General features: G+C 38.9%; 1 protein-coding gene across 2 annotated transcripts in view; it reads right to left on the bottom strand.

Annotated features, from left to right (window-relative positions):
- Positions 1-25,392, bottom strand: part of GK5 (glycerol kinase 5) — a 73,504-nt gene that overhangs the window by 27,313 nt on the left and 20,799 nt on the right. For both annotated transcript variants that reach the window (XM_008008862.3, XM_008008865.3), the window contains exons 5-9: positions 15,565-15,696; positions 4,476-4,551; positions 2,911-2,972; positions 2,657-2,730; positions 2,403-2,463 (exon numbers count right to left, since the gene is read on the bottom strand). In XM_008008862.3, coding sequence (XP_008007053.1) covers positions 2,403-2,463; positions 2,657-2,730; positions 2,911-2,972; positions 4,476-4,551; positions 15,565-15,696 — 405 coding nt within the window. The remainder of the gene's footprint in view (positions 1-2,402; positions 2,464-2,656; positions 2,731-2,910; positions 2,973-4,475; positions 4,552-15,564; positions 15,697-25,392) is intronic.

The raw sequence follows: 25,392 nt of genomic DNA, 5'->3' as shown, positions 1-25,392 counted from the left end.
TAGAATGGGAGTCTCCCTAAGACTAATACTCTGCAGATAACTAACATGCCTCAGGAATTGTTTTTATTTTGTTTTTGTTGTTTTGTTTTTTAGAGACAGAGTCTTGCTCTGTCACCCAGGCTAGAGTGCAGTGAGATCATAGCTCACTGCAGCCTCAAACTTCTAGACTCACATGATCCTCCTACCTCAGCCTCCCAAGTAGCTAGAACTACAAGGCAGCTAGGACTACAGGTGCACACCACCACACCCAGCTAATTCTTTTTCATTGAGATGGAGTCTCACTCTGTCGCCAGTCTGGTGTGCAGTGGCACGATCTCGGCTCACTACAACCTCCAGCTCCTGGGTTCAAGCAATTCTCCTGCCTCAGCCTCCCAAGTAACTGGAACTACAGATGCACGCCACCACGCCAAGCTAATTTTTGTATTTTTCGTAGAGAGACGGTTTCACCATGTTGGCCAGATGGTCTCGATCTCTTGATCTCGTGATCCGCCTGCCCCGGCCTCCCAAAGTGCTGGGATTGTAGGCGTGAGCCACCGTGCCTAGCCAATTCTTTTAAATTTTTTTTGTAGAGATGGGGTTTCACTATATTACCCAGGCTAGTCTCAAACTCCTGGCCTAAAGTGATCCTCTCAGATTGGTCTCCCAGAATGTTGGGATTACAATCGTGAGCCACCGTGCCCAGCCTGCCTTAGGAATTTTTAATGGGTAACCTACTTCAAGACTTTTAAGTACCTATGAATAATCTTAGAAATGAAGGTAAGAATAAAAATGATACCCAAAAAAAAACTAAGATTTTTTCATTTTCAGCTTACATTTGTTTCATTCATTAGTCAAAATAACTAACCCTCACAAATCTATTTTATTAAACAATATAAAACATAGGTAAATGTTTTGATATAAATAGATGTAAGTAAAAACCATCTATTTCCCAACCCTGCATTTTTGTTAAAATAAAAATTGTAACATTTTGTTAATATAGTCAAATGTAGACACACAAACAGCAACATTTTAAGGATCAAAACTCATCTAAAGGCTGGGCCTGGTGGCTCATGCCTATAATTCCAACACTTTGGGAGACCTGAGGTCAGAAGTTCGAGACCAGCCTGGCCAACATGGTGAAACCCCATCTCTAGGAAAAATACAAAAATTAGTTGAGCATGGTGGTGCACACCTATAGTCCTAGCTACTCAGGAGGCTGAGGCAGAAGAGTTGCTTGAACCCGAGAGGCGGAGGTCACAGTGAGCCATTGGTGAGATCATGCCACTGCACTCCAGTCTGGGAGACAAGAGTAAAACTCCATCTCAACAACAACAACAACAACAACAACAGTTCATTTAAAGAACCCTCTGTCACTAATTGGTAATTCTTCCAGCCATACCTTAATCTAACCCTGCACCTATGCCTAGATTGAATAAGACCGATCCTCTCTAAATGATAATGAATTTGTAACTTGGAAATTAAATTCACTTTCCCTCAGTTCCTCCCCCAGCTACTATGGAGACTGCCCATCTTGCAACAGGTGGTCTATACCTCCTGCTTAAGCTGCCACAGGAAATCAAAGGCAATGTAAAAGGACTCTTAAAAATCAAAAACAGGTTTGGCACAGTGGCTCATACCTGTAGTCTGAGCACTTGGGGAGGCAAAGGCGATGGAAGGCCCCAGTCTAGGAGTTCGAGACCAGGTGGGGGAACACAGCAAAACCCTATGTCTACCAAAAATACAAAAAATTAGCCAGAGGTTGTGGCACACACCTGTGGTCCCGGCTACTTGGAGGCTGGGGTGGAAGAATCACCTGAGCCCAGGAAGCTGAGGCTGTAGTGAGCCATGATTATACCACTGCACTCCAGCCTGAGTAACAGAGTGAGACCCTGTCTCAAAAAAAAAAAAAAAAAAAAAAAAAAAAAAAAATCAAAAATGGCAAATATTTCATTCTTCTACAAACTTATTTACTGGTAGATGCTGGCTAAGGACTTTATTAAATGTACATACAATTTTCTCTATTAGTTTAAGTTGCCCTAATACTGTTTGTGGTTACACTTTATCAAACAGAACATAAATACTCACTCCATCACTGTGTTTTGTACCAAATGTAAACTAAATACTACTCAGAATTTTAAAAATCTTTAAAAAAATTTAAATTTTCTGATAAACAATATACAGGCAAGTCAGAAAAGGTTATAAAGTACTTCCATGATAGAATACTGGCTCAATGGTCCCCTTCCCAAAAATATAGCAGATACTCTAGTCATATCCAGGCACCTTTAACTTAAAAAGAAAAAAAAAATACTTTAATCTTTACTCTGCCAAAGACATTCTGTTTCCCTTAAAGCCAGTCCCAATTATTCATACATATTACTTTAGTTTATACTATACAAAGGGAATCCCTCAAGTTTCCTACTTACCAAGGCAACTATTGGTATAGGCACACCAAATAGCTCTTCATCCACTGATCCAAAATTGTGGCTTCAAATAAAATTCGTTAAAAAGTTAGTTTATATTAATTTTAAAACTCAGCGAATTGTTTTTTTGCATAAGCCAAAAAGTTACATAACGAACACACAAGTCCTTCAAACATGTAATAAAATGCTTTTCCCCACAAAACAAAATGAATTCAAGAACCATTGTGCTGGATACCATGTCTGATGTTTATTATTACCTTGTGTCCCTCACGGGAGGTAGGAGAGAAAGTGGTATCGAAATTAGAGAGGTAATTAGCCCACTCCAACACAGCTGAGGATAAAAACACACCATCAGAATATGCCTATTTACATATATCAAACCTCTAAACATATATCAAAAAATCATGTTGTACATGATATATTTGTCAATTAAAAATAAACTAATTTAAAACATTTAAATCTATCTATATTACACAAAAATGTATGATTCAAAAAGAAGAAAAAATTTTACCTTATATGGGTCAAAAAGTCCAGTTGTACTAGCATTTGAAAAATCTGTGGCATATACAGAACCTAAATTTAAATAGGAAAAATACATTATCAGATAGTATAAATCAACACCTATCCATAGTGTATAATATAGACCTTTGTCTACCCTCAAATTCATTCCAAAATGTGTATTTTCTTTCTTTGTTTTTTTTTTTTTGAGATAGAGTTTCACTTGTTGCCCAGGCTGGAATGCAATGGTACGATCTCAGCTCACCACAACCTCTGCCTCCCAGGTTCAAGTGATTCTCGTGCCTTAGCCTTCCGAGTAGCTGGGATTAGAGGCATGTGCCACCACGCCCGGCTAATTTTATATTTTTTAGTAGAGATGGGATTTCTCCATGTTGGTCAGGCTGGTCTCAAACTCCCAACCTCAAGTGATCCGCCCGCCTTGGTCTCCCAAAGTATTGGGATTACAGGCGTAAGCCACCGCACCCGGCCCAAAATGTGTATTTTCAATGTGAAGTCTCCAAAAGCAATTTCCCACTTAATATTTATGAATTTTTATAGTTGTGCAAAAGTACTTACATACATGTTGTCACTTTATGATCCCCCAGTTTAAAGATAACAAAGAGGCTCAAAGATGTTAATGTCACCCATAGTTATACCCACTAGCAAAATGGCAGATTTGTGACTGAACTTGTCTTATTATTCTTGAAATTAAGACTGTTCCCGGCCGGGCGCGGTGGCTCAAGCCTGTAATCCCAGCACTTTGGGAGGCCGAGAAGGGTGGATCACGAGGTCAGAAGATCGAGACCATCCTGGCTAACACGGTGAAACCCCGTCTCTACTAAAAAATACAAAAAACTAGCCGGGCGAGGTGGCGGGAGCCTGTAGTCCCAGCTACTCGGGAGGCTGAGGCAGGAGAATGGCGTAAACCCAGGAGGCGGAGCTGGCAGTGAGCTGAGATCGCGCCACTGCACTCCAGCCTGGGTGACAGAGCCAGACTCCGTCTCAAAAAAAAAAAAAAAAAAAAAAAAAAAAAAAAAAAAAAAAAAAAACCGTTCCTCAGTCTTATATTGAAGTTTCATCACAATTTATTTAAAAATTGTCCTCCTCTTATAATAAATCTAGAATAAGTCTAGCTTTACTAGAACATGTTGTTATTAGGATATCAAAGAGCAGTACGTCCGGAGTACAGGAAGGGGAAAAGAAAAAAAGTAACTTCTGGCCAGGTGTGGTGGTTTATGCCTGCAATCCCAGCACTTTGGGAGGCTAAGGCAGATGGACTGCTTGAGTCCAGGAGTTCAAGACCAGTCTGGGCAACATGGCAAAACCCTGTCTCTACTAAAAATGCAAAAAATTATCCAGGCATGGTGGCACATACCAATAGTCCCAGCTACTCAGGGGGCTGAAGCGGGAGGAAGCTGGGGCTGCCATGAGCCATAATTACACCATTGCACTCCAGCCTGGTTGACAGAGCGAGACCCTAGCTCAAAAAAAAAAAAGCAACTTCTACTTTTTTCAGGCAGATTATTTCTCTTGATCAAATTTCAGTTACTTAAAATAGATCTTCCAGGTCATCTTTACCTTTTGTGAGCTTATACAACAACCAGGTATCAACAGTTCCAAAGCAGCAATTTTCTTCTTCAACTGCCTTTTGCACCTTGAAAACACAACAGCACAAAATCGATTCAAAAAGGCCAAAAAATTACTAATGCATGATTAAATGCAGATCAGTGATACAATATAAACCCATTTTTATAAAAATTAATATGTACACAGAAAAAATTTCTAGAACATATTCCAAATGGTTCTAAGTGATTATTATATAGGAAATGAGATCTAGTCGGGGGAGAGACGGAAGATTTTCATTTTCTATATAATATTTCTGAAAGGTTTTAGTTTTATACCAAGCATGTGTTAGTTACTTTTGTGTTTTTTTTTTTTTTAAAAAAAAGCATATACATTTTTAGTTTAAACATACACTAGTTGGCTGGGTGCGGTGGCTCACACCTGTAATCCCAGTACTTTGGGAGGCTGAAGCAGGAGGATCACCTAAGGTCAGGAGTTTGAGACCAGCCTGGCCAACATGGTGAAACCCCATCTCTACTAAAAATGCAAAAACTGGCTGAGCACAGTGGCTTACACCTGTAATCCCAGCACTTTGGGAGGCCGAGGTGGGCAGATCATGAGGTCAGGAGATTGAGACCATTCTGGCTAACACGGTGAAACCCCATTTCTACTAAAAAATACAAAAAAAAAAAAAAAAGTAGCTGGGCATGGTGGCGGGCGCCTGTAGTCCCAGCTACTTGGGAGGCTGAGGCAGGAGAATGGCGTGAACCTGGGAGGTGGAGCCTGCAGTGAGATGAGATCACATGACTGCACTCCAACCTGGGCGACAGAGCGAGACTCTGTCTCAAAAAAAAAAAAGCCCAAAGCTGGGATGGTATACTACAGCCCACAGGCCAAATCCAGCCTATTCTCTGTTTTTGTATAGCAAATTAAAAATGGTTTTCATAATTTTTAATGGTTAAAAAGACAAAAGGAGAATATTTTGTGACACATGAAAATTATATGAAACTCAAATTTCAGTGTCCATAAATAAAGTCTTATTGGAACACAGCTATGCTCATTTGTTGCCTATGGCTGCTTTCATGGCAGAGTGGTTGTGACAAAAACCTTATGCCCCTCAAAGCCTAAAATATTACTAACAGGACAATTCTTGGCATAAAGCATGCCAAGGGAAACAGAAGTGTCAACACCTCTTTAAACCATAATAGCTAGCAGAGAAACTGAAATGCCTTTTAGGGTGTTATTAACAAACTGAAAAACAATTTCTTGAAAAAAAGTTTATCACCTCTATAACTCTTATGTGTCCTTCAAGACCAGCATTTCCTGGCTTTGTCCAAGCCTGGCCCACTCCCACACTCCTTCTAACTCAGTCTGTAGCATCCTATGGATAGCTTCCATTTAGCCATTATCTCACACCATTACTGCCTCTCTACTAGACCCTTAGCTCTTTAAGGGCAGGGACAAGATTGCATTTATATTCATAATCCCAACACGTAGGAGGGTTCCCAGCAAATAGCAGATGTTCCCAAAAATACTTAAGTAAGTAAATAACTGAAATAAAAAGAAAAGCAAATGAAAACATTTAAAGATAAATTATACTTTAATAGTAGAAAGGATCAGTAAAATGAAAACAAATGACATGAGTTCCAAAAATGAGGTCATTTATAGGTTATTTATAATACAAGTACTTTAAGATTCCATTCAAGAGTTATGCCACTTAAATATGGAGTGCTTTAAAGTAATATTATATTTCAAACTCTTGTTAAATTTAGAAATTTTTATTCTAAAAATTGTTCCAGATATAATTTTTTTAATAGCCAAAAGTTAACCTGTATTTCAGTGAGTAGCACAATGCCTGACAGGTGTTCAATTCATCCATCTATTAAAAAAAAAAATTATGAGCCAGGGTCTCTGATAGGTGCTAGGCCCCTAGGAGGCTAGGGTAACACAGAGTAGACATTGGGGCTTCCTAAGGTAGGAGGACCAAGGTCAACCTCCCTCACATTGGCTAATGACTGCAAATGGCTCTACCCTAAGAGCAGGAGTAAATTAGAAGGACAGGCTCTCATAGGAACTACAAGTCAGATTTGAATCATCTCAATTATTAAGTTGGATTGAGATAATCCTGTTAACTGGAAGAATGGAAGAAACAAACATAAATCGTTATCTAGAGCAAGACAGCATCATGTTAAGGCTCTCAAATTCTACACACAATTTTACAAATATAATGTCAAGATCACATATATACACATATACACAAATAAGTAACCAGACATATGAAGAAACAATAACATGGAAGAAAAACAAAAACAGGAAAAAAAGACAGTCCATGGGAGCTACAGACGTTGGAATTCACAGTCATGGACTTTAAAATAAACATGCTAATTATATGGGAAAAAATATAAATTATAGAACTAAAAAATTAGGAACTTAATGGGTTTTAATAGCACATTAGAAACAATTGAAGAGTGAATAAGATAATTGGAAGATAGGTTGGAATAGGCTGGGTAGAATGAAGCAAGGAAAGACAAAAGGATGGAAAATATGGAAGATAGGGTTAGATATACAGGGGATTGAGAAGGTCTAAACTTAAAAATGTACAAGAGGGGACTCCAATTTCCTGTTTGATAGGTAAAGAGCTTGGAAGTCATTACTTATATCCTCACACACACACCCACACACAAAAGTAAACTGAAAATCAACAACTCTCCTTAGATCCATAGAGAGTTGAGGTCTTAGGGCAATGGCCCATATTTGGGCTTTGAGAAAAAAAGAAGATAAGGAGAATGGAGCAGAAATTACATTTGAAGAGATAACAGCTGATAATTTTTCAAAATCAACAAAGACCTCAAGCAACAAATTCAAAAAGCCCTACAAACCCCAAGTAGCTTGCATAAAACACACTAAACCTAGATAATAAGCACAGAAAATGTGTTTGATAAATTCAGTACCCACTCATAATAAAAAGTGTCAGCAAGCTTAGGAAAGAAAGAGAACTTCCTTAATTTGATAAAGTACAAAGGATAGTACCCCAAAACCTAATTCATACTAAGTAAAGAAATGTTGAAAGCCTTTGGTCCAAGATCAGAAACAAGAAACAGAATTAATGATCACTCCTTCTAATCAACATATCCTGGAGGCCCTTGCCAATGAAAAAGAAAAATAGTGTTAAACCAGTAGAAAAAAAATCTAGTCATTTGCAAAAGACATAACTGTACACACAGAAACATCCCTTGCAAAAAAAGCTATTAGATAAGTTACTAGAATAACTAAGTGAATTCAGCAGTATTACTGGATTAAAAGTCAATTCATAAAAAGTAACTATATTTCTAAAGACCAGCCAAAAAGAAGTATAAATAAATTTTTTATTTTTTGAGACAGAGTCTGGCACTCTCGCCCAGGCTGGAGTGCAGTGGTACGGTCTCAGCTCACTGCAACCTCCACCTCCCGGGTTCAAATGATTCTTCTGCCTCAGCCTCCCGAGTAGCTGAGACTACAGGTGTGCGCCACCAGACTTGACTGATTTTTGTATTTTTAGTAGAGACAGGGTTTCACCATATTGGCCAGACTGGTCTTGAACTCCTGACCTCGTGATCTGCCCACCTCGACCTCCCAAAGTGCTGGGATTACAGGCATGAGCCACTGCGCCCAGCAAGAAGTATAATAATTTAAAGGACTAGTTAAAATAGCTACAAAAGATATCAATTGCCTAACAATAAGTTTACACAGTAAAAAAAAATTTAAGTGGGGCTAGGTGCGATGGCTTGCACCTATAGCCCAGCACTTTGGGAGGTCAAGGTAGCAGGATCACTTGAGCTCAAGAGTTTGAGGCCAGCCTGGGAAACATAGAGACACTCTGTCTGTATTATAAGTGAAAAAATTTGGCTGGGCTCTGTGTCTCACACCTGTAATTCCAGTACTTTGGGAGGCCAAGGCAGGTGGATCACTTGAAGACAGAAGTTCAAGACCAGCCTGGCCAATATGGTGAAACCCCATCTCTACTAAAAATACAAAAATTAGCCACCTATAATCCCAGCTACTTGGAAGGCTGAGGCAGAAGAATCACTTGAACCCAGGAAGCAGAGGTTGCAGTGAGCCGAGATGATGCCAAGGCATTCAACCTGGGTGACAGAGTCTCTGTCTCTAAATAAATAAATAAATAAATAAACAAATAGTGAAAACATTAGCCAGGCATAGTGGCACACGCCTGTAGTCCCAGTTACTCAGGAGGCTGGGGCAGGAAGCTCACTTGAGCCCATGAGTTTTGAGGCTATAATGAGACATGATCATGCCACTGCACCCCAGCCTGGGTGACAGAGCAAGAATCTGTCTCTAAACAAACAAAAATTTTTTTAATGGGAAAAGATCTGAACAGATACCTCACCCAAGATATACCGATGGTAAATAAGCACATGAAAATATTCTCTGTATCACATGTCATTAGGAATTCTAAACAATGAATATTACTACACACCTATTGAAACAATAAGATACTACTACACACCTATTAAAATAGCTAAAATCTAAAGCACTGACAACATCAAATGTTGGCAAGGATATGAAGCAAGAGGAACTCTCCAACTGTTGGCAGGAATGCAAAATGACACAGCTACTTTGGAGGATAGCTTGATAGTTTCTTACAAAACTAAATGCAATCATACCATATGATCCAACAATCATATACCTATTTACTCAAATGAGTTGAAGATTTATGTCCAAATAAAAACCAGCACACAAAAGTGTATAGCAGTTTTATTCATAATTGCCAAAAGCTGGAAGCAACCAAGATGTTTTTCAATAGGTAACTGGATAGGCCGGGCACGGTGGCTCATGTTTGTAATTCCAGCAGTTTGGGAGGCCAAAGCAGGTGGATCACTTAAGGTCGGGAGTTCGAGAGCAGCCTGGCCAACATGATGAAACCCCGTCTCTACTAAAAATACAAAAATCAACTGGGCATGGTTGCGGGCACCTGTAATCTCAGCTACTTGGGAGGCTAAAGCAGAAGAATTGCTTGAACCTGGGAGGTGGAAGTTGCAGTGAGCCGAGATCACGCCACTGCACTCCATCTCAAAAAAAAAAAAAAAAAAGTGATTGGATAAACTGCCACATTCAGACAATGGAATATTATTAGGTGATAAAAGAAATGAGCTATCAAGGCACAAAAATACATGGAGAAACCTTAAATGCATATTGCTAAGTGAAAGAAGCCAGTGTGTAAAGTATATATACTGTATGATTCCAACTATATTATATTCTGGAAAATACAAAGCTGTAGAGACAATAAAAATATCAATGTTACCCAGGGTTCAGAAAGAGATGTGAGTAGGTGAAGGACGGGGGATTTTTCAGGGCAGTGAAACTATGGTGTATAATAGTACTGCAATGGTAGATACATTACATTAATAATAATGTTTCCATATTGGTTCATTAATTGTAACAAATGTACTACCATAATACAAGATGCTAATAACAGCAGAAACTGTTGGATATGGAAACTATATTTACTGCTGAATGTTTCTGTAAACCTAAAACAACTCTAAAATTAAAGTGTATTAATTTATTAGAAAACAAAGGACTGAGGTACTTCACAAAAGGATATACAAATGGTAAGTATGTGAAAAGATATCAGCTTTGTTAGGAAATAGAGTAATGCAAATTAAAGCCACAATGAAATTGAGAAGTGTGAGTTTTCCTATACTGTTCCTTTTTCAAGATTCTTTTGCTAATCTGGGTTCCTCAAATTTCTAGATGAATTTTAGGATCAGCTTGTCTGCTACAAAAAAAAAAAAGAGGAATTTTGGTAGAAATTGTGTTGTACCTGTAGATAAATTTGAAGAATACTATAATCTTAACAGTATTAAATATTCCAATCCATGTATATGTCTTCCCATTTATTTAGGCCTTCATTAACTGTATTCAACAATGTTTTGTACTTTTCAAAGTATATATTTTGTAGTTAAGCTTATTCATACGTATTTTATTCTTTTTGATGTTTTTGTAAATGAAATTGTTTTCTTTCTTTCTTTTTTTTGGCAGGGGGAGACAGCATCTTGCTCTGTTGCCCAGGCTGGAGTGCAATGGTGTGATTTCGGCTCACTGCAACCTCTGCCTCCCCAGTTCAAGCGATTCTCCTGCCTCAGCCTCCCGCATAGCTGGGATTACAGGAGTCTACAGCCATGCCTGGCTAATTTTTGTATTTGTAGTAGAGACAGGGTTTCACCATGTTGGCCAGGCTGGTCTCGAAATCCTGATCTCAGGTGATCCACCTGCCTCAGCCTCCCAAAGTGCTGGGATTACAGGCGTGAGCCACTGCATCCAGCCGAAATTGTTTTCTTAATTTCATGTTCTAGTTGTTCGTTGCTAGTATACAGAAACACGATTCATTTTCAGCTGTATGCGGCAGGTCACACCTGTATTCCCAGCAGTTTGGAAGGCTGGGGTGAAAGATTACTTGAGCTCAGGAGTTCAAGAGCAGCTAGGACAAAATAGTGAGACTTTGTTTCTACAAAAATTTTAAAAATTAACTGGGGCCAAGCACAGTGACTCACACCTGTAATCCCAGCACTTTGGGAGGTTGACGTGGACGAATCACTTAACGTCAGGAGTTCGAGACCAGCCTGGCCAACATGGTGAAACTCCGTCTCTACTAAAAATACAAAAGTTATCTGGGCGTTGTGGTGCACGCCTGTAGTCCCAGCTACTTGGGAGGCTGAGGCAGGAGAATCGCTTGAGCCCGGGAGGCAGAGGTTGCAGTAAGCCAAGATCATGCCACCGCACTCCCGACTGGATGACAGAGTAAGACTCCATCTCAGAAAAATAAAAAAAAAACTTAACTGGGCATAGTGGTGTGTGCCTGTAGTCGCAGCTACTCGGGAGGCTGAAGTAAGAGGATCTCTTCAGCCTGGAGGTTGAGGCTACAGTGACTGCTATTGTGCCACTGTACTCAAGCCTGGGTGACAGACTGTCTCAAAAAAGCATTTTGTGTGTGTGTGTGTGTGTATTGATCTTATACCCTCTGACCTTACTACACTCATGTATCATATTAGTGCTAATTTTTTTAGGAAATTCCTTAGGATTTTCAATATACAAGATCATGTCATCTGCATCATAGAGATAGTTTTATTCCTTCCTTTCCAATCTAGTTGCCTTTTATTACATTGTCTTGCTCAACTGCCCCGGCTTAGAACCTCTCATACAATGTTAATTAGAAGTGGTGAGAGTGGACATCTTTGTCTTATTCCCGAACTTAGGAGAAAAACATTCAGTCTTTGACTATTAAGTATGGTGTCGGCTGTGAGTTTTTCACAGATCAGGTTGAAGCACTTTCCTTCTATTCCTAGTATGTTGAGCATTTTATCAGGCACTAGATATTGTCAAACACTTTTTTCTACATCTACTGACATGATCTTTTTTTTGTCCTTTATCCTATTAATATGGTGTATATTAATTTTCTATTTTTTTCATTTACCAGTTTTAATAAAAGATCCATATTAATCGATTTTTGAATGCTAAACTAATCCTGTATTCTTGGGATAAATCCCACTTAGTCATGATATATAATCCTTTTTATATGTTGCTGGATTTGACTTGCTAATATTTTGCTGAAGTTTTGTGTGTGTGTGCAGTTTTTTTCCAGAGACAGGGTCTTGCTCTGTCATCCAAGCTGGAGTGCAGTGGTGGTGTAATCCCAGACCACTGCTGTCTCAAACTCCGGGGTAGGCAATCCTCCCATGCCAGTCTCCCAAGTAGCTGGGACTACAGGTGTGTACTACTATACCCAGCTAATTTTTTAATTTTTAATTTTTTTGGAGAGATGGTATCTTGCTATATTGCCCAGGCAGGTCTTGAACTTTTGGGTTCAAGCAATCCTCTTGCCTTAGACTCCCAAAGTGCTGGGATTACAGGCATGAGCCACCACACCCAGCCTTGTTGAGGATTTCTGCATTTGTATTCATAAGGAATATTGATCTGTCAGTTTATTTTCTCTTGATGTCTTTGATTTGGTTATCAGAGAATAATGGCCTAAAAGAAAGAGCTGGGAAGTATCTCTCACTCCAATAATGGAAGTATAATCCACTATTGATAGGGTATTAAAGTCTCCAACTATTACTATTCAATTGTCTATTTTCCCTTTCTATCTTTTGGAAGAAGTTGTGAAAGGATTGTGTTAATTCTTCTTTAAACTTTTGGTAGAATTCACTAGTAAAGCCATCTGGCTCTGGGCTTTTCTAGGTGAGAATGTATTATTTATTACTTCAATCTCTTTACTTGTTATAGATTTATTCAGATTATTTATTTCTTCTTTTTCCAGTAGTTTGTGTTATTTCTAGGAAATTTTTCATTTTATCTTGGTTATCTAATTTGTTGGCATGCACTTGTTCATGGTATTGCCTATTAATGCTTTTTATTTCTGTGAGGTCAGTATTAATATCCATAATTTCATAATAATTCATAATTTTAGTTATTTGGGTTTTCTCTCTTTGTCAGTTTAGCTAATCTTTTCAAAGAAGAAACTTTTGATTTTATTGATTTTCTTCACTGTTTTTCTATTCTCTATTGCATTAATTTTGCTCTAATTCAATTATTTCTTTCCTTCTGCTTGTTTTGGATTTAGTTTGCTCATCATTTTCCATGTCGTAAGGTAGAATGGTAGATTATTGACTTGATATTTTTCTTCTTTTTAAATACACTCTTCTACATGTAATATAGTCTTACTATAAATTTCCTTCTAAGTACTTTATCTGCATCTAATAAGTTTTGGTATGTTGTATCTTATTTTCATTCATCTCAAAGTATTTCTTAATTTTCTCTTACGATTTCTTCTTGGACCCATTGGTTATTTTTAAGTGTGTTGTTTAATCTTCATATATTTTAAAACTTCCCAAGTTTTTTCTGTTACTTTTAATTTGAAGCCTTTATGGTCAGACAACAGACTTCGTATGATTTCAATCCCTTTAAATTTACTGAGGCTTGTAGTATGGCCTAGCCTATGATCTATCCTGGAGAAAGTTCCATGTACACTTCAGGAGAATGTATATTCTGTTCTTGGGTAGAGTTTTCTATAAATGTCTGTTAGATCTAGTTAGTTGTTACTGTTAATCAACTTTCTATTTCCTTGTTAATCTTCTGTCTAGTTATTCTATTCATTATTGAAAGTGAGGGCCAAGCACGGTGGCTCTTGCCTGTAATCCCAGCACTTTGGGAGGCCGAGGCAGGTGGATCACGAGGTTAGGAGATCAAGACCCTCCTGGCTAACACGGTGAAACCCCATCTCTACTAAATATACAAAAAATTAGCCGGGCGTGGTGGCGAGCTCCTGTAGTCCCAGCTACCTGGGAGGCTGAGGCAGAAGAATGACGTGAACCCAGGAGCTGGAGCTCACAGTGAGCCGAGATCATGCCACTGCACTCTAGCCTGGGTGACAGAGCGAGATTCCGTCTCAAAAAAAAAAAAAGGAAAAAAAAAAGAAAGTGGGGCACTGAAGTCTCCAACTATCCTGCTCGACTGTCTATTTTTCCCTTCAATTCTGTCCATTTTTGCTTCATGTAGTGTGGACCTCTGTTATTAGGTATTTATAACTGTTATATATTTATGATGTATTGACCATCTTATCATTGTAAAATTCCCTTTTTATCTCTAGTAACATATTTTTGTTTTAAAGTCTATACTGTCTGATGTTAATATAACCACTCCAGTTTCTTATAGTGACTGTTTACATGATATATGTAACTGTTTACATGATATAGTGACTGTTTACATATCTTTTCCACTCACTTACTTTTAACCTCTTTATATTTTTTAAATCTAAAGTGTGCCCCTTATAGACAACATATAGTTAGATCTTGTTTTTTTATCCAGTCTAAAATCACACTCAGATATTATTACTTACCAACTAGGACGGCTAAAATATAAAAAACTAACAATGTCAATTACAATCGTAAATGAAATAAAAAGTCCTCTGATCACATACTGATAGAGAGTGTGTAAACTGTTATCACTTTGCAAAAGTGTTTTGACATTATCCATTAAAGATAAAGATATATGGCTGGGCGTGGTGACTCATGCTTGTAATCCTAGCACTTTGGAAGGCCGAGGCGGGCGGATCACGAGGTCAGGAGTTCAAGACCAGCCTGGCCAACATGGTGAAACCCCATCTCTACTAAAAATACAAAAACTAGCTGGGCATGATGGCGTGCGCCTGTAATCCCAGCTATTCAGGAGGCTGAGGCAGCAGAACCGCTTGAACCTGGGAGGCAGAAGTTACCGTGAGCCGAGATCACACATTGCACTCCAAGCCTGGGTAACAGAGTGAGACTCCGTCTCAAAAAAAAAAAAAGTGAAGACATATATAAACATTCATGCCCTAAAAATTCCATTCCTATGTATAGACATAGCAATTACATGTACACCAAGAGATGCATTAATCATAACAGCTAAAAACAGAAAATAACCCAAATGTACATGAATAGAATAGACAATAAACTATGGTAAAATCATACATTGAACAGCAAATAGCAATGAAAATATAAGCAAAGTAATTTACACACAACATTGCTATATGTCAAAAACATGATGTTGAGCAAAAGGAGTCTGACACAAAAGAATTCCACTGATATAAATCAAAGATATGGCTCAGGCCTGTAATCCATATGGTGGCTCACGCCTGTAATCCCAGCACTTTGGGAGGCTGAGGCAGATGGATCACCTGAGGTCAGGGGTTTGTGACCGGCCTGGCCAACATGGTGAAATCTCATCTCTACAAAAAATACAAAAAATTAGCTGGGTGTGGTGGCGGGCCCCTATAATCCCAGGTACTCGGGAGGCTGTGGCCGGAGAATCACTTGAACCTGAGAGCCAGAGATTGCAGTGAGCTGAGATCGTGCCATTGCACTTCAGCCTGAGCAACAAGAGCAAAACTCTGTCTCAAAAAAAAAAAAAAAAGCAAAACAAACAAACAAACAAAAACAAGATGCCACATTGTCTTCCATTCCAATATGTGGTAGACAATTTTTCCTCAAATAATCAAATTACTATCTTTATTCCTTTAATTTTTTCTTCCCCAGAGTCTTCATATGGTTTACACACACACACAGTATTTTCTTACCTCAATCAGGTTCTGTAAAATCCAGACCAATCTCAAAGAAGTCTGCTGGGTTGTGAAAGTGAACAAACTGGCTGCAAAAAGTCGTTTACTTCTAGTGAAAAAGTGAAGCACTCGGCAAGAACTGTGAAATATCTGTATTTTAAAAAACATATTTTAGGAAAATGCATTTAATAGTGTTTAAAATTTCCACATCAATTCTATATACATGCAAACAAACTCAGTAACAAGTCATTTAACTACTTATAGTGTTTTCTGCACTTAATAAAAAACAGCAATATTATCCTAAATAGGCAGTTTGTATTCTAACATATGAAATGCAACATACCTACTTTGAATTATTTTAGCAAACACCAGATGCTCAGGTACTTATTATAAACTTTTTTAAAAAAACAACTATATTTCACCTCTCTACCTATTTTTAACTATGATAGTGAAGGGAGAGAATCTAGGAAGGAGGCTATATTTGTAGTATTTTTATTTCAGTGGGATATGTACACTTTAAGTTTATTGCAGGCCTCCCAGATAAATCTATACTATTTAGTAGAATAGCATTAATTCACTAGTATTCCAATAGTAATAACATCTATACGAAGTTATCAGCTAATCTTTGATTTTGAAGGCTCATAGTCCAAATATTTTCACATTAATCATAATCTTACATCTTAGCTTCAAGCTGTCTCTGTGAATCAAAGACCTGAGAACTCTTAATACTAGACAATGAAGGATGAGCTTTTATTGGCTTTTTTTCTTTCCTATTAGAAATTAAGTTAGCACTAACACAGACAGAAATTTTTAAAATCCGGTTGTATGATTTTATTTAATACTACCTATACTTATCTAATGATCAAAGATCAAACATAAGCAAAATCTTTAATTTACAAAAAGCCTTAGGTATACAGAAAACAAGCTTTGAGTTTTAAGGTCTTTAAGACATACTGGGGGGAAAAAAAACCTATCCTGCCACACACTACAGGGATGTAGACGGACACTTCAACTTACGAAACTGATGTTTTACAAAACACTTATGAAGTATTGTCCATTTCTTGTTGAACTTACCCACTTTTGTTAATCCTACCTCACTCCCCAAAATAAATTTAAAGATTTTGGTTTATTTGTGAAAAATAGTAATAAACATTTTTTTCTTTCACTTTTAATTGATAACACATCAATTAAGAAAATTTGTACACTCGGTTCTCTTTTTCAGTCTTGTCCTTTTAACTTCCTTCTCATCTTATTCAGTGCTCACACTTTCTTCATTTTAATATATATATACACACACACACACACACACACACGGTTTTTGGTTTTTTGGTTTTTTGAGACAGAGTCTCACTCTGTTCCCCAGGCTTACATTTTTTGCTTAGACTGCTGGAGTGCAATGGTGCAATCTCAGCGCAATGCAACCTCCGCCTCTGAGGTTCAAGCAATTCTCCTCCCTTAGCCTCCCAAGTAGCTGGGATAACAGATGTGGACCACCACGCCTGGCTAATTTTTGTACTTTTAGTAGAGATGGGGTTTCACCATGTTGGCCAGGCTGGTCCCGAACTCCTGAATTCAGGTGATCCACCCACCTCAGCCTCCCAAAGTGCCGGGATTATAGGCGTGAACCACCGCGCCCGGTCATTTCTTTATATTTTACATGGCATTTAAATTTTTCACATTATTTATTTTTCTGTTTTGTTTTCTTTTGTTTTTTAAATTATACTTTAAGTTCTAGGGTACACGTGCACAACGTGCAGGTTTGTTACATATGTATACATGTGCCATGTTGGTGTGCTGCACCCATTAACGCTTCATTTACATTAGGTGTATCTCCTAATGGTATCCCTCCCCCTTCCCCCACAGCACGACAGGCCCTGGTATGTGATGTTCCCCTTCCTGTGTCCAGGTGTTCTCACTGTTCAGTTCCCACCTATGAGTGAGAACATGCGGTGTTTGGTTTTCTGTCCTTGCCATAGTTTACTGAGAATGATGGTTTCCAGCTGCATCCATGTCCCTATAAAGGACATGATCTCATCCTTTTTTACGACTGCATAGTATTCCATAGTGTATATGTGCCACATTTTGTTAATCCAGTCTGTCACTGACGGACCTTTGGGCTGGTTCCAAGTCTTTGCTGTTATGAATAGTGCCACAATAAACACATGTGTGCATGTGTCTTGATAGCAGCATGATTTATAATCCTTTGGGTATATACCCCATAATGGGATGGCAGGGTCAAATGGTATTTCTAGTTCTAGATCCTTGAGGAATCGCCACACTATTTTCCACAATGGTTGAACTAGTTTACAGTCCCACCAACAGTGTAAAAGTGTTCCTGTTTCTCCACATCCTCTCCAGCACCTGCTGTTTCCTGATTTTTTAATGATCGTCATTCTAACTGGTATGAGATGGTATCTCATTGTGGTTTTGATTTGCATTTCTCTGATGACCAGTGATGATGAGCATTTTTTCATGTGTCTGTTGGCTATATAAATGTCTTCTTTTGAGAAGTGTCTGTTCATATCCTTTGCCCACTTTTTGATGGGGTTGTTTTTTTCTTGCAAATATGTTTGAGTTCTTCGTAGGTTCTGGATATTAGCCCTTTGTCAGATGAGTAGATTGCAAAAATGTTCTCACATTCTGTAGGTTGCCTATTCACTCTGATGGTAGTTTCTTTTGCTGTGCAGAAATTCTTTAGTTTAATTAGATCCCATTTGTCACGTTTGGCTTCTGTGGCCATTGCTTTTGGTGTTTTAGACATGAAGCCCTTGCCCATGCCTATGTCCTGAATGGTATTGCCTAGGTTTTCTTCTAGGGTTTTTATGGTTTTAGGTCTAACATTTAAATCTCTAATCCATTTTGAATTAATTTTCGTATCAGGTGTAAGGACGGGATCCAGTTTCAGCTTTCTACTTATGGCTATCCAATTTTCCCAGCACCATTTATTAAATAGGGAATCCTTTCCCCATCTCCTGTTTTTGTCAGGTTTGTCAAAGATCAGATAGTTGTAGATGTGTGGTATTATTTCTGAAGGCTCTGTTCTGTTCCATTGGTCTATATCTCTGTTTTGGTACCAGTACCATGCTGGTACATGTTTTGGTTACTGTAGCCTTGTAGTATAGTTTGAAGTCAGGTAGCGTGATGCCTCCAGCTTTGTTCTTTTGGCTTAGGATTGTCTTGGCGATGCGGGTTCTTTTTTGGTTCCATATGAACTTTAAAGTAGTTATTTCCAATTCTGTGAAGGAAGTCATTGGTAGCTTAATGGTGATGGCATTGAACCTATAAATTACCTTGGGCAATATGGCCATTTTCACGATACTGATTCTTCCCATCCATGAGCATGGAATGATCTTCCATTTGTTTGTGTCCTCTTTTATTTCGTTGAGCAGTGGTTTGTAGTTCTCCTTGAAGAGGTCCTTCACATCCCTTGTAAGTTGGATTCCGAGGTATTTTATTCTATTTGAAGCAATTATGAATGGGAGTTCACTCATGATTTGGCTCTCTGTCTGTCTATTATTGGTGTATAGGAATACTTGTGATTTTTGCACATTGATTTTGTATCCTGAGACTTTGCTGAAGTTGCTTATCAGCTTAAGGAGATTTTGGGCTGAGACAATGGAGTTTTCTAAATATATAATCATGTCATTTGCAAACAGGGACAATTTGACTTCCTCTTTTCCTAACTGAATACCTTTTATTTCTTTCTCGTGCCTGAATGCCCTGGCCAGAACTTCCAACATTATGTTGAATAGGAGTGGTGAGAGAGGGCATCCCTGTCTTGTGCCAGTTTTCAAAGAGAATGCTTCCAGTTTTTGCCCATTCAGTATGATATTGGCTGTGGGCTTGTCATAAATAGCTCTTATTAGTTTGAGATACGTTCCATCAACACCGAATTTATTGAGAGCTTTTCGCATGAAGGGCTGTTGAATTTTGTCAAAAGCCTTTTCTGCATCTATTGAGATAATCATGTGGTTTTTGTCTTTGGTTCTGTTGATATGATGGATTACATTTACTGATTTGTGTATGTTGAACCAGCCTTGCATCCCAGGGATGAAGCACACTTGATCATAGCGGATAAGCTTTTTGATGTGCTGCTGGATTCGGTTTGCCAGTATTTTATTGAGGATTTTCGCATCGATATTCATGAGGAATATTGGTCTAAAATTCTCTTTTTTGTTGTTGTGTCTCTGCCAGGCTTTGGTCTCAGGATGATGCTGGCCTCATAAAATGAGTTAGGGAGGATTCCCTCTTTTTCTATTGACTGGAATAGTTTCAGAAGGAATGGTACCAGCTCCTCCTTGTATCTCTGGTAGAATTTGGCTGTGAATCTGCCTGGTCCTGGACTTTTTTTGTTGGTAGGCTATTAATTATTGCCTCAATTTCAGAGCCTGTTATTGGTCTATTCAGGGATTCAACTTCTTCCTGGTTCAGTCTTGGGAGAGTGTATGTGTCCAGAAATTTATCCATTTCTTCTAGATTTTCTAGTTTATTTGCGTAGAGGTGTTTATAGTATTCTCTGATGGTAGTTTGTATTTCTGTGGGGTCGGTGGTGATATCCCCTTTATCATTTTTTATTGCATCTATTTGATTCGTTTGATCTTTGATGGTTTAACGTCTGTTTTATCAGAGACTAGGATTGCAACCCCTGCCTTTTTTTGTTTTCCATTTGCTTGGTAGATCTTCCTCCATCAGTTTATTTTGAGCCTATGTGTGTCTCTGCACATGAGATGGGTCTCCTGAATACAGCACACTGATGGGTCTTGACTCTTTATCCAATTTGCCAATTTGCCAATCTGTGTCTTTTAATTGGAGCATTTAGCCCACATTTACATTTAAGGTTAATATTGTTATGTGTGAATTTGATCCTGTCATTATGATGTTAGCTGGTTATTTTGCTCATTAGTTGATGCAGTTTCTTCCTAGCATGCAGTTTCTTCCTCCTGGTCTTTACATTTTGGCACGTTTTTGCAGTGGCTGGTACCAGTTGTTCCTTTCCATGTTTAGTGCTTCCTTCAGGAGCTCTTGTAGGGAAGGCCTGGTGGTGACAAAATCTCTCAGCATTTGCTTGTCTGTAAAGAATTTTATTTCTCCTTCACTTATGAAACTTAGTTTGGTTGGATATGAAATTCTGGGTTGAAAATTCTTTGCTTTAAGAGTGTTGAATAGTGGCCCCCACTCTCTTCTGGCTTGTAGAGTTTCTGCCGAGAGATCTGCTGTTAGTCTGATGGGCTTCCCTTGGTGGGTAACCTGATCTTTCTCTCTGGCTGCCCTTAACATTTTTTCCTTCATTTCAGCTTTGGTGAATCTGACAATTATGTGTCTTGGAGTTGCTTTTCTTGAGGAGTATCTTTGTGGCATTCTCTGTATTTCCTGAATTTGAATGTTGGCCTGCCTTGCTAGGTTGGGAAGTTCTCCTGGATAATATCCTGAAGAGTGGGTTCCAACTTGGTTCCATTCTCCCCATCACTTTCAGGTACACCAATCAGATGTAGATTTGGTCTTTTCACATAGTCTCATATTTCTTGGAGGCTTTGTTCATTTCTTTTTACTCTTTTTTCTCTAACCTTCTCTTCTCGCTTCATTTCATTCATCTGATCTTCAATCACTGATACCCTTTCTTCCAGTTGATCAAATCGGTTACTGAAGCTTGTGCATTCGTCACGTAGTTCTTGTGCCATGGTTTTCAGCTCCATCAGGTCATTTAAGGACTTCTCTACATTGGTTATTCTAGTTAGCTATTCATCTAATCTTTTTTCAAGGTTTTTAGCTTCTTTGTGATGGGTTCGAACTTCCTCCTTTAGCTCAGAGAAGTTTGATTGTCTGAAGCCTTCTTCTCTCAACTCGTCAAAGTCATTCTCCATCCAGCTTTGTTCCATTGCTGGCGAGGAGCTGCATTCCTTTGGAGGAGGGGAGGCACTCTGATTTTTAGAATTTTCAGCTTTTCTGCTCTGTTTTTTTCCCCATCTTTGTGGTGTTATCTACCTTTGGTCTTTGATGATGGTGACGTACAGATGGGGTTTTGGTGTGGATGTCCTTTCTGTTTGTTACTTTTCCTTCTAAAAGGAAGGAAAAGTACCTCCTTTCCTTCCTGGAAAAAGGTACTTTCCTTCCTGAGTACCTACCTCAGCTGCAGGTCTGTTGGAGTTTGCTGGAGGTCCACTCCAGACCCTGTTTGCCTGGGTATCAGCAGGGGAGGCTGCAGAAGAGTGAATATTGCTGAACAGTAAATGCTGCTGTCTGATCGTTCCTCTGGAAGCTTCGTCTCAGAGGGGTACCCGGCCGTGTAGGTGTCAGTCTGCTCCTACTGGGGGATGCCTCCCAGTTAGGCTACTCAGGGGTCAGGGACCCACTTGAGGAGGCAGTCTGTCCATTCTCAGATCTCAAACTCAGTGCTGGGAGAACCACTAATCTCTTCAAAGCTGTCAGACAGGGACATTTAAATCTGCAGGGGTTTCTGCTGCCTTTTGTTTGGCTATGCCCTGTCCCCAGAGGTAGAGTCTACAGAGGCAGGCAGGCCTCTTTGAGCTGCGGTGGGCTCCACCCAGTTCGAACTTCCAGGCCACTTTGTTTACCTACTCAAGCCTCAGCAATGGCAGGTGCCCCTCTCCCAGCCTTGCTGCCGCCTTGCAGTTAGATCTCAGACTGCTGTGCTAGCAATGAGGGAGGCTCCGTGGGCGTGGGACCCTCCGAGCCAGGCACCGGATATAGTCTCCTGGTGTGCCGTTTGCTAAGACCCTTGGAAAAGTGCAGTATTAGGGAGGGAGTGACCTGATTTTCCAGGTGCTGTGTGTCATGGTTTCCCTTGGCTAGGGAAGGGAATTCCCTTACCCCTTGTGCTTCCTGGGTGAGGCTCTGCCTTGCCCTGCTTCGGCTCTCGCTCGGTGGGCTGCACCCACTGTCCTGCACCCACTGTCCGACACACCCCAGTGAGATGAACCTGGTACCTCAGCTGGAAATGCAGAAATCAGTCATCTTCTGCATCACTCACTCTGGGACCTGTAGCCTGGAGCTGTTCCTATTTGGCCATCTTGGAACCACCCAACCCACATTATTTATTAAAACATAAGACTTTTTAAAAGTATTTGAAGTGACCACCTATAAGTCTTCTTCTGATTTGTTATAAGAAATAATTTAAACTGAAATGGGCTATTCCTCTTTATATACACTACACTATTCTCATAAAAAATTAGATTTAGGACACTTCTGAGATCTTCTGTTAAAATGTAGATACCTCGGAATGTGTGGGGAGGTCATACAAAAATATTACAAGTTCCAATACCTGCACTTGCAGACAACATATAAACAATTAGCATCTTCATTCATATATCTAATGAGTATTTACTGAGTAACTTCTAGCATACCAAGGACTGTTGCTAGGCCTTATAAAAACAAATTGAACAATATGGGCAGAATTCTTGTTTTTTTAAAATTTACATTCTAGTGAGAAGACAAACAAGCAATCAAGTCAATAAATAAGATGATTTAAGAAGACAGACTGTAAAATGAATCATTATTTAACATGCTACTAAGAAATGCATCCTGATTTCAGAGATGTTAAAATATAACTTATACATTGCTGATGGGAAAGTAAATGGTATAGTCACTCTTCAAAATAGTTTGGCAGTTTCTTACAAAAGAAAACCTGCATTACCATATGACCTTGAGGTTTTTATCCCAGAGAAATGAAAAATTACATTCACAGAAAATTCTATACAAAGAACATTCATAAAAGCTTTATTTTTAATAGCCAAAAACTAGAATCAGCACAGATGTCCTTCAACAAGTGAATGGTTAAATAAACTGTGATACAGCTGTACTACTGAATACAACTCAGCAATAGCAAGGAACAAACTACTGATACAGGCAACAACTTGAATGAATCTCCAGGGAATTATAATAAGTGAAAAAAGCAAATCCCAAAAGGTTATATATTTAAAAGTATAATCCTATGTCTACAACATTTTTCAAATTAGAACTTTTTAAAAATGGAGGACAGATTAGTGGTTGCCAGGAGCTAGGAATGAGAGAAGGTAGGGAGGTATATAGGAGAGTGGTGCATATAGTTATAAAAGAACAACACAAGAGATTATTGTAGTGATGGAACTGTTCAGATAGAAACAGATAAACCTACAGATAAACCTACAGATAGGAAAAAATTGTATAGAATTTACCCACATACACATACACACACACATACAGATGAATACACAGTAAAACTGGGGAAATCCTAATAAAATATATGAATAGTATTAATGTCAGTGTCCTGGTTGTGATGTTATGCTATAGTTTTTCAAAATGTTACCATTGGGAGAAAGCACAAAGAGTCTAAGGGATCTTTGTACTGTTTCTTACAACTGCATGTGAATCTATAATTATTTCTATTTAATTTTCAGTTTAAAAAATGTATATCTCAGAATCTTTGAAATTTAGTAAGTACAACGAAGGAAACAAAGGGCAACATAAGAGATTGAGGGCAAGGGGGTTCCTTTAAGTAGGGTGGCAGGGAAGGGCTCCCAGATGTGCCACATGAGCTGGACCCTAAAGGATGAGAAAGATCCAGCCATGATGGCAGAGAGACCCTGTGTATGTACAATGGCCTTAAGGTAAGAAAGGGCTTGAGTGCTACAAGAATGAAACAGGCTGGCAAAGATGGAGTTGCTAATCTTCAGCAACTTCAGGAAGAAAGAGGTCTAGGAAGTGGTCAGAACTGCAGAAAGAGCCAAACCTTGGTAAGGAGTTGGGCTTTTATGCCAACAGCAAAGAGAGGAAAGCCTTAGCAATCATTAGGCAAGAATAAGAACAACAGTAAGAGGAAGACTGGGCATCTGGGGAGACTGGAGGAAAGCAACAGTGGCAAGAGATTGCAAACACACCTCAATTACTTCACCATTTTGCTTCAGACTAGCCTTGGCCAAATTAATGACATTGCTGCTGGTAAAAACACTAAACATTTCCAAGGGTCACAGTCAAACCATTAGCAACTGGAAAGGGATGACTGCAAAGTGGGGCTCCTTCACTACCAGGACAGGCTCTAGAAATATGTGTGCTAAACTGTGAAAGCCTGTGTTTGTGTAAATTTTTTTGCTAAGAGAACCAAAACTTTCATCTGCGCATGTTCAATATCAAGTAGACAAAAGCGCTTTAAATGCTCAGTTTTGTGCTTGAGGTCACAGTTCTGCATTATGATTTGAAATCTGAGGCTAGGCATGGTGGTTCAGACCTGTAATTACAGCACTTTAGCGGGCTGAGGCAGGCGGATCACGTGAGGCCAGGAGTCCAAGACCAGCCTGACCAACATGATGAAACCCTGTCTCTACTAAAAACACAAAAATTAGCCAGGCATGGTGGCATGCGCCTGTAATCTCAGCTACCCAGGAGGTTGAGGAAGAAGAATTGCTTGAACTTGGGAGGTGGAGGTTGCAGTGGGCTGAGACTGCACCACTGCACTCCAGCCTGTGTGACAGAGGGAGACTCTGTCTCAAAACAAACAACCAAAAATAGATCTGAAATATGAGACATATTATGGAAGTAAATGTTTTAAAATCACAATTTTTCTTTTCAAATCGCAATATTTTTCCAAAGCAATAAAAGTGTTAAACACCTCAATGACTAACTTAAAGAATGTCTGATGAACTATTAAAAACTAAAATTATATATTAAGATATAGAATTGTAGATTATAAATTGTATAATTTAAATTATACAATTGAAGGTTCATGACATTTCCTTATAACTACTTTTAACTCCCTTAATTACTGTGTCCTTGTTAACAGCACCTCTCACAAGTTACTGCAGCAAGGTACATTTTTCTATATTAAACTGTCAAAAAGGATAATCAATTCAGGTG

The sequence above is a fragment of the Chlorocebus sabaeus genome, chromosome 15 (genome assembly GCF_047675955.1).
Source record: "Chlorocebus sabaeus isolate Y175 chromosome 15, mChlSab1.0.hap1, whole genome shotgun sequence".
Classification (NCBI taxonomy): domain Eukaryota; kingdom Metazoa; phylum Chordata; class Mammalia; order Primates; family Cercopithecidae; genus Chlorocebus; species Chlorocebus sabaeus.
Note: the sequence above shows the minus strand (reverse complement) of the source record. Positions and strands in the feature narration are given on the sequence as shown.